At 39.8% G+C, this 10,523-nt stretch overlaps 1 protein-coding gene across 1 annotated transcript; it reads left to right on the forward strand.

The window, feature by feature from the left end:
- The first annotated feature begins 4,099 nt into the window (after positions 1–4,099).
- LOC147525627 (long-chain-alcohol oxidase FAO4A-like) lies at positions 4,100–8,345 on the forward strand. The gene is made up of 4 exons (XM_086557039.1): positions 4,100–4,159; positions 4,273–4,551; positions 4,650–4,919; positions 6,328–8,345. The coding sequence occupies exons 2-4, from the start codon at positions 4,324–4,326 to the stop codon at positions 8,128–8,130; spliced, it is 2,301 nt and encodes a 766-aa protein (XP_086413165.1). The 5' UTR covers positions 4,100–4,159; positions 4,273–4,323; the 3' UTR covers positions 8,131–8,345.
- The last annotated feature ends 2,178 nt before the right edge of the window (positions 8,346–10,523 follow it).

Raw genomic sequence — 10,523 nt, forward strand, 5'->3', positions numbered from 1 at the left:
TGGGTTATGGGGATAAGAAGTTTAGTTACAAACTTTATGATCCGATCAATAAGAAGGTGATCCGAAGTTGAGATGTTGTATTCATGGAAGACCAAACAATAACAAACTTTGAGAATGGTAAGAAGCTATAAGCTTTCATTGATGATTTTGTTGATTCAGAACCAGAAGTTCCTACTGTGGAACGAGATGCATAAGGCATTGAGAATGCAGAGAACCATGGGTTTGAAGCTTATGATGATGATCCTATTGCTTATGATGGGATATAACCTATTGATATAGAAGATGCAGATGAAGTGCATGAACCACCACCTGAGCAAGAAGAAGTGAATCTTCCTGAGCCACAAGAAAATAAGGTAAGGAGGTCCGAGAGAGAAAGACAAGCTTCAACCAGGTATCCACCACATACATATGTTTTGCTATCTTATGGTGGAGAACCTATGTACTTCAAAATGAGAGGCTCTTGAAGGTACATATAAGGAGAAGTGGTTGAAGGTTATGCAAGATGAGATGAGTTCTTTGCACAAGAATCACACTTATGACTTAGTTGAGAAACCGAAAAGAAGAAAAGTTCTCAAGAATAAGTGGATCTTCAAAGTCAAGCATGAGGAGAATAATCTACTTCCAAGGTACAAAGCTCGCCTTGTTGTGAAGGGATTCGGTCACAGAAAATGTATTGACTTTGATGAAATTTTCTCTCCTGTAGTTAAGATGACTTCTATCAGGGTGGTATTGGGTTTGACCACAAGTATGAGCCTAGAGGTTGAGCAACTAGATGTCAAGACAACTTTTCTTCATGGAGATCTTGAGGAAGATGTCTACATGGATAAGCCAGAGGGGTTTGACGTCAAATGCAAGGAACATTTGGTATGCAAGTTAAGAAAGAGTTTGTATAGTTTGAAGTAGACATCGAGACAATGGCACATGAAGTTTTAGTCCTTTATGGTGAAGCAAGGTTACACAAAGTCTGCATCCGATCACTATGTTTTTGTTCAGAAGTTTCCAGATGGGGATTTCATAGTGCTCTTGTTGTATGCAGATGATATGTTGATAGTTGGTCAAAACATCAACAAAATATTCAAGTTTAAGAAAGACTTGAGTAAGTCCTTTGAGATGAAGAATTTAGGTAAAGCAAAATAGATACTTGGTATACAGATCACTCGTGAAAGAAAGAGTGGGAAGTTGTGGCTTTCTCAAGAAAGCTATATTGAGAAGGTGTTGAAGAGATTCAACATGGACCAAGCGAAACCAGTCAGTTGTCCGCTTGGTGGCCAATTCCACATGACCAAAGATATGTGTCTAAAGGGTGAGCATGAGAAGTAAGAAATGCAAAAGATTCCTTATGCATCCGTAGTTGGCATCTTAATGTATGTAATGGTGTGTACAAGACCGGATATTGCTTTCGTCATTGGTATGGTAAGTTGATTTCTGTCAAATCCTAGTAAAGAGTATTGTAAAGGTGTTAAGTGGTTATTGAGATATCTCAAGGGCACTTCCAAGGCGTGTTTGTGTTTTGGTGGAAGTAAGACCTTACTTGAAGACTACACAGATGCAGATATGGCAGGTGATGTTGACTTTATAAAGTCCACTTCCGGTTATCTGTTTACTTTTGCAAGGGGAGCAGTTTTTTGACAATCGAAGTTGCAAAAGTGGGTTGCCCTCTCCACTACAGAAGTCGAGTATATTGCAGCCACTGAGTGTTGCAAAGAGATGCTATGGATGAAAGAGGTTCTTCAATGAACTATGGCTAAAACATAAACAGTTTGTGGTTCTGTGTGACAGTCAGAGCGCCATCCATTTGAGCAAGAATTCGAGTTTTCATTCTAGATCCAAGCACATACATGTGCGTTATCATTGGATTAGAGAAGTTCTCGAAGAGAAACAATTGTGCATTGAGAAGATCCATACCGACAAGAACGGATCGGATATGATGACCAAAGTTTTGCCGAAAGGCAAGTTTAATGTTTGTTGTGCTACTGCCATAATGGTAGCACACTCCTCCTGTTGATTTGGGAATACGTGGAGGTATCCCCCTTCATAGCTTGGGAGGGGGAGATTGTTGGTGTTATCCCTCACATGAGGAAGATTGGCAAAACAAGTATTGTTTGTGTGAAGAGAAGAGGGTGTGCGCACGCTCTCATATGCCTTGCCCAAAGGGCGCACACGCCCTTGCCTAAGAAAAGAAGATAATTTTTTTTTCTCCTCTTCGCGAAACAATGTTACTAGAATGTGATCAAGAAGGACACGCGCGCGCGTGCCCTCCTATACCTGTACCTATTCCAAAGCGTGCCTGCGCTCTTGCCTCTACATAACGAGTTTCGATATTTCACCAGAAAATTGAGATCGTGTTTTTACACTAAAATTTCAAATTACTATAAAACCAAAGTTAGGTTTTTAGTAATAGAAGTCTTGAATAGAAACCCAATTTTAAGAGCAACCAAAATTGAGAGAAAACCCTTGCAAAGAGAAAAAGCTTGTAAGGAGAGAAGAGAGATCTAGTAAGTTTGGAGAAACTTGAGAGGAGTGATTGTAATCTTCCTTCCCAAACTTATAAAAGGATTTGCTATTGTGGAAGTAGGTATCATTAGCCGAACCATGTTACATCTTGTATCTCATTGTGGTAAGTTACTTTACATTGCTATTGCTTGTTTGTGATAATTATTTCCATAGCTTAGGTTGTGGTTGTTGGTTGTAGTGAAAGTTTAGGTATTTTATTGGAGTAGTAGATTGTTCAAATGCAAACTATCTTAGTGGAGTTCGATTGGTATTGTTTTCCCCAACATAAAGTCTCTCAGACTCGACAAATGCCAACTGAAGCTTGACTCAGGCTCTACTATTGCACTCATCACAGCTCGATTGTCACCTCTAACTTCCACCTCCTTGCACAACCATTCTTTTTATAAGTATATATTAAGACCACATACTTCGGCAACTTTAAGTTCTGCCTCTTCCACATCTCTAACTCGATATCTTTTGTGAGCAGCTCCTGCCACTTCTCTTGTTGAGTTCAGAATTGCGTCTGCTGTTCCTTGACCTGATGATCTGCCAAAGGCAGCATCAAAACATACATAAGCTCTTGCATTGTGTATATCCTGATTTTTCTTATTTATTCTACTACTATCATTACTACGTCTGTTTAAAACTTATCAGGTGGTATTAGGTGGGAAATTTAAATTTTGACCCACCAGGTCGGGCCTGCACATCTCCTAGTAATGAAAGGCAAGTTTTCCCGTTGAATGTGCGGCTCTTACTCTCTTAGTCGAGGGTTGTCAATACTCAATACTCAATACCCAATACTCAACACAATAATACTAACCTTAGCCACCAATGTTTGCCATCATATCCCACTTACTTGGACTCCTAAAGTTAGCAATATTACACTAGTACTCTCTATTGGCACTTCTAATTGTACAAACATTTTTAGCTCATTGGGCATCACAATTATTCAAAATGAAGCAGTTAACAAAAAACTATTCTCTGATCGAATTTTGAACTGACGGTACTTTCTAACGGATTGAAACCTTTTGTCCTTTTTTTTTTGCAACGCGATCGTCAACTCTAATTTCGTTGATAAAGGATTTTGTACTATAGTTATCACTGCAAAATACGCGGTGTGATTTACAATGCAAAATTAATTTTACAGTGCAAACGGTTATCTCCGAGAAACGAAATTTGCAATGTATTTATGTATGCCGGGACACAAAGTTCATTTTGTTGTAAAATTTGGTTAGGGGATTAACTATGGCTCTTTTTATTTAATCGGTCATGGACATATCCTGATCTTACAAGAGGAAAGACACCTCCAACGTTATAGGTACTTGGTCTATGCGGAAAAAAGATTGTGGACATATCAGTATGGCACTACCAACTTGATTAACTATAGCTTTGATTCGTACTATATGATGGAAAGTATTAGTCAGAACAGATTATAGTGTTTCCAAGATGTCCCTAATTTTTATCAATTTCATATAAAATTTTCAGTATTTTTCGGTGTGAAAATCTCCACAATGTCGAGATCTTTTAACGCCTTCGTAGTGAGTGATGGACGCTTGTTGGATGTAGTCAATGTGGCACCATCACCATTACGTATATGAATTTCGTTGGGCAATAAGTTCAGAATTGAATGCAATACTTTGCTAATACTGTATACACATGCGCTCAGGTTCTCAGCTTCAAGTCTCCAACTAGCATTTTCTTTTACAGGACAGCATCATTAATATGTGATCAGCTGGCTTGTGCAGACAGTTGCACTGATCTTTTAATACTTGGTTTCAGGCAAAGGAAATACAAGCATTCCGCATCCTCTACTCCAGTTGATCAAATTCCATGGAAGGTTTTGCGACAGAAAATGAAAGGATCCATGGGATCAACAGTCACAGGCTTCTTAGAGGAGGAAAGCCACCTTCCCCCAATACCCTGTCACCACGCCAAATGGAGTCTCTTGTTGCCATATGTGACACCTTCATGCCATCCATTGATATGCACGACACTGGAGACGAGGATCTACGTAGGTTTTACATGACTTCAGCGTCCATGATTGGAGTTCCAGAGCATGTAAGTTATGAAACTATTACTCGGTTTAATTTCAATTTTACTAACACATTACATGTTTGTATATCTGAAAAATAAAACCAATCAATTTAATCACGCAGTATGGAGGATATGTGTGTGGGAAGCTGAAGAATCCTAATTTGGGTCTGTTATTCCTGGCATTGTGGCTGTTGTCGACTTGGTACGGAACATTTTTTATTTGTGGGACGGCTAGCCTTTCAAATCGATTTCCCTACTTTCAGAGGTTCTCTATGGTTTCCCAGAAGAGGAGAGAGGAGATCGTTGTGTCATGGTCAATGAGCTACTTCAGCATATTGAAGATGCTCTACAAGTCCCTCAAATTTCTCATCTCTAGAATTTTCTTCACTTTGGTGCGTAACACTCTTAGAAACCACACTTTTGATTATTAATATAAAATAATGTAAGTGGACATACATTACGTTCATTTTTGTCGGTTCTCATATGCCACTTGCACACAAAGAGTGTTATAAGCTCCCCTCCCATAAAGACTTGTCTTCCGTCTAACTGTCCAGAAGGCTAATAGGTTAATAGGCTATCCAGAAGGCGTAGATATTGCATCCACCTCTGGTAGTTTGCAGGCTTTTCGCTTCCCAAAACGTGTGCTCTAAGACGACCAATTCTAGTTCACCTTGCATCTTCCATAAGTCATGATTCATTAACGATGTTGAAAAGGATTCAGAATTAAATTTAACTATCGTCTTCCCTGCTCAACACAAGTCATTACTCATTAGTCCTTTCTTGATTGCTAGCAGCTCCAACCCAAATACTGAGTTTCCTATCCACTGTGCGCCTGTGCAGTAAGCAACAAGAACATCTCTCATCATATCCAGTTACATCTCTTCTCGGACTCCCATCAGTTTTTAACTTATGGTATCCTGATCAAGAGGTATCCATGAGTCCATGACCAGTAAATTGGAGGTGCCTCATAGAGTATAGCATCCAAACTCAGTCAACTAGAATTCTGTAGCATAGCGATATTGCGTTGCACATTCTTCTCTGTTTCCTGCTTCATACCACTCGTTAGCTGCTCTTTCAATCTTCTCCAGTTCCTCTATGTCCAATGTATTCTGAAGAATTAGGCTTGATTCCATCTATGCAAGTCTATAACTGTAATGCCTTGTCCACCATACTTCTTAGGCTCTCTCCGTCCCCCTCCCATATATGATGAACAAAATTGTACTGATGTAAAAAAGAAAATTTCAATTATTCGGTAGTTACATGAAAAAAACTGAGATTGGTTGTGTGGTTGAGATACCAAACAGCTACCTCATCTGCAGTTCCTGTTCCAAATCGGCGTAACTGCTTTTTAATTGAATGTCCTGACCATAATCCGGAACTTACACATAGCCCTGTTGCTTTTGTTATAGTTGGAGGCAAGATCATGGCTCGAACGTAGTAAACTGGAATGCTTGCTAAAACAGACGAGCACTCCAACAAAAGAGAAAAAAAGCACTCCAACAAAAGTTTTGTTCCAAGTTCTTGAAGCAAACATGTTCCTAAATAACCCCCTCCCCTAACCACATATACACAAGCTAGTTATAGGCAAACAGTCTTACAACATAGTTTGATACTAACCTATAAAGCCTTAAACCCTGAACCCACCAACAAAAGTAATCAATAAACACAGAACCGCACTGACTCCCAAACATAATTTTTGAACACTCACATGCACACCACACTCATGGGCTACTTGATGCTATCATAAATCCTAGCTATTGTATTGCTAACATTTATCACATTTTTCTATGGATTCACTAGGTGGATGAGAACCATAAGAACCCATCGTGGAAGGCCATTGGCTACTCTGGACCAGACCCAGAGTTTGTGAATTCAAAGGGACATGAACACAGGCTTGAAAGAGATCAATCTGAAAGACCAGGAGGATATGAAAATGTGGAACAACATGGACCTCTATACAAAGCCATTTTTGACATGGGAAGTCCGAAAATACTTCTAAAAGATTCCCTTGAAAATTTCGGATTCACAACCTCCATTAGTCCTGATCAAACTTTAGCAATCCATTGCGACGTGGTTGTTGTGGGCTCGGGATCAGGAGGTGGTGTAGTTGCCGGTGTCCTTTCTAAAGCTGGCTACAAAGTACTTGTTCTGGAGAAGGGCAGTTACTGTGCGAGACACAATCTCTCCCTTCTTGAAGGTCCATCTTTGGATGAAATGTATGAGAGATCGGGATTTCTCTCAACTGATGATTTGAACGCTTTGATCCTTGCAGGCTCTACCGTAGGCGGAGGCTCGACCATCAACTGGTCGGCCTCAATTCAAACACCAAATCATGTGATCAAGGAATGGTCCGAAGAGTATGGACTTGAACTTTTCAGTGGAAAGTCCTACAAGGAAGCACTGAACATCGTTTGTGAGAAAATGGAAGTTCAATCGCATACCAAAGAAGAAGGCTTCAATAACGAGGTTTTAAGGAGAGGTTGTTTGGAATTGAATTATCCAGTGAATAACATCCCATGCAATGCCCCATCAGATCACTATTGTGGTTGGTGCAGTTTGGGTTGCAAGGATGGAAAAAAGAAGAGTACACAAGAGACATGGCTCGTCGATATGGTTAATTCAGGTAACGGCGTAATTCTCCCAAAATGTGAAGCCTGGAAAGTCTTATACGACCAAAAGGTCGGATTTAGAAAAAAATCCAAGGGGGTTGTTTTCGACTTCACTGACGAGAACGGTAAGAAAGAAAGTCATGTGGTGATGTCTAAGGTGACTATTGTTGCATGTGGTGCGCTAAACACACCAGCCTTACTAATAAGAAGTGGCTTAAAAAATTCAAAAATCGGAAGACACCTTCATATTCATCCGGTGATCATGGCGTGGGGATACTTTCCTACGAATGCTTCTTTAGTATGGCCCGATGAGAAGAAGAATAGCTACGACGGGCCCATAATAACGGCAATGTCAACAACTGTTGCAAATTTTGACAGCTCAGGTTATGGTGCTGTGATACAAACACCATCGTTGCACCCAGGAATGTTCTCAATCCTGACACCATGGGTTTCAAGTATTGATTACAAAAAGAGGATGAGTAGATACTCTCGAACGGCTCATATTTTTGCTTTGGCAAGGGATAAAGGATCAGGCGACGTTCGTCAATTTCCAAACTCCTTGACTTATCAGTTCGATAGTAAAGACGAAAAGAATCTGATGAATGGGTTGGAGAAGGTGCTTAGGATATTGGCAGCTGCAGGAGCTGAAGAGATAGGAACACATCACCTGAAAGGTGATAGACTGAATGTGAAACACGCAAGTACGAAAGAATTTGAGAAGTTTATCAGTGAAGCAAGTACAAGAGGAATTAAGGACCTTTCCAATCCAATTTGTTCTGCACATCAAATGGGAAGTTGTAGGATGGGAATTGATCAAAAGCATTCAGTGGTCAATCAAAGAGGAGAGACATGGGAAGTTGAAGGTTTGTTTTTAGCAGATTCAAGTGTATTTCCAACTGCCCTGGGGGTAAATCCAATGGTAACAGTTCAAGCCATCTCTTACTGCACTGCTCAATCGATTCTTGAATTCCTCAGGGTCAATAGCAGAAATTAGATAGTTCCCTATGGGGATCGCTACATATTATTTTGGCAACTATTTAGCTACTTTCATTATTGTAAACCATCTGCTCCCTGAACAAGCTGCTCACTTGAGAAGTTCAGAGTCTCTGTAACGTCCAAAAGACTCACTTGAGAAGTTCAGAGTCTCTGTAACGTCCAAAACCAGTCTTTTATATTTTCAAGATTTAATAAACTAACACCTTTACCCCATTTTCTGTGCGCATTTTATGAACTTTTCAAGATCACCGTAATTTGTAAGACGCGGGTGTATGAGTTAGGTTGCTCCTGACTCCCATTTATCCGTGCAAAGAATAATGTAGGAATTGTTGGAAGTTAAGAGGGGAGACTCTCTCTGACGATGTTTCTACGTGAAGTCTCAATCTGCTTAACTTCTCTCTGCATATTTGATGTTGACACGTAATAAATTAGTAGACTTGGTCAATCATTCAAAATTACTGATAAAGAATAATGGTTCTCCCTTGTCCTTCCCCAGTCATGGGAGTAATCCTGGTGATCGGTAGTGCTCTGCCTTAACCCTGTTTGCACGTCAGGGATCTAACAATACAGTTTTTTAGAGTTACGTCCCTAGCAACTTTGCCAATTAGACTTCCGTCCCCAAGTTCACAGCAGCTGTCACTGACTCCACTCCGTCCCTTTGGTGCATGTGTAACAGTGTAAGTACACATTTACCCCTTAATAGGTAAAATGACCACAAAACCCATTGACTCTCTCAGGACCAAACACTTACCAATTGCCACATGCCCACATGGCATCATCATTTTCACTTAATCCAACGAACACAAATGTTTTTCCTAAATGACATCCACTACATACTCCTTCTAATCTAAAATGACCAAAATACACTCACTCATGTTTGCCTCATGTGCCACGTGTCAGCATCGTCACTCAGTGATGTGTTAGCACCTTCACTCATGTTGACCTCTTTTGCCATGTGTCATCATCACACAAACATCTTAAGTTAGTGGACCAATATCTCAAACCACTCTATCAACTTTTTTTTTCTATTTTTTTTTCAAATAAAATAAAACAATAAATAGAACATATATTGTTCATCTTCTCCATCTCATCCCCACCTATGTGGTGGTTGGAGCTCATGTGTACAAGTATAATGACCTACCCCCACAAAATTAATGACTACTAATGAATTTCAAGCTCAAATTCATCTCTCCACGAGATAATGACCTACCACCCATCATTTAAATTCCATGAAAGGCCAAAATGATTTCACACCAAAAAACAAGTTAGAACCCAAATAAGGAAATCCAATTCACACGCATACACATACCCATCTATTGAAGATTTTATGGTTAGCTTTTTAAATTCATGTTTTCGGTATGCATTTAATCAATTTTTTGCAAATATAGGTATCTAAATCCCATTAGTTCAAATTAAATTCTTGACCGCTGTATTTTTTTTTTAACATAGTTCTTTGAACGAACTTGATTACCAATCCACGTACCAATGGTCAAGCTTTGTGGATCCATCTATGGTAAAGTTTCTGATCGCTCAATTGAATCCGATCCCATGTATATTGAGTTACTCACTTTCACCAGGTTCTCAAGTGAACTCAATAAAATAGGAATCACACTATTAAAAAAAATCTCAATACACCCACGCCAATAGTTTAAAACAAATTCAAATCTTCTCCAAACCTCTCCCACCACCATCTCCAACAATTTCAACTACCGAAAACATCCAAAAATCCAAGAATTCAAACTGCCACCACCCCCACCACGCCATCACCATTGTTTTTTTAGTGAGGTTGTCTCAAATTCTTTCCCCACCTTATTCAAACCCACAAATCCTATCAAAACTCCAATAGCTCAAAGACGAAGAATTTTTCCGGAACAAGCTTTTCGTGCCGACCACTTTGAGCCATTTTATAGTGAGGAGATGATTCGTAGAGATTGGAAGCATTTGTGGTATACGACGAACGATTTTTACCACGAGGATTTGGTCCAACAATTTTATAGGTCGAGGGAGTTGGTTGGAAATAATTTTTTTGTTAAGATGAATAAAGTAAGGCAAGAAGTGGATAGAAATTTGTTGGCACGTATCTTCAGAATGGAGGAAGGACGCACTCTTGTGGCCACAGTGCAAGAATCCCAAGTTAGTGGGATCGAGGCCATGATGAACGAGACGGTTTTGGAGGGCCAATACAATGCGAGTTTGCATTGTGTTCACCAGTCGTCTCTGCGAACCAATCAGCAGGCTGTAGGTCAGTGGATTGGGAGGAATGTCATTGGAAAGGAGAAAGTCAGTGACATCAACCTAAATTGTCTCCACGTGCTTTGGATACTCCAAATGAGAGAGTATGATTTCTGTATCCTCAAGTTTTTGATTACTATGATTAGAGGAGTCGGGAAG

The sequence above is a fragment of the Coptis chinensis genome, chromosome 1 (genome assembly GCF_015680905.1).
Source record: "Coptis chinensis isolate HL-2020 chromosome 1, ASM1568090v1, whole genome shotgun sequence".
In the NCBI taxonomy this organism is placed as follows: domain Eukaryota; kingdom Viridiplantae; phylum Streptophyta; class Magnoliopsida; order Ranunculales; family Ranunculaceae; genus Coptis; species Coptis chinensis.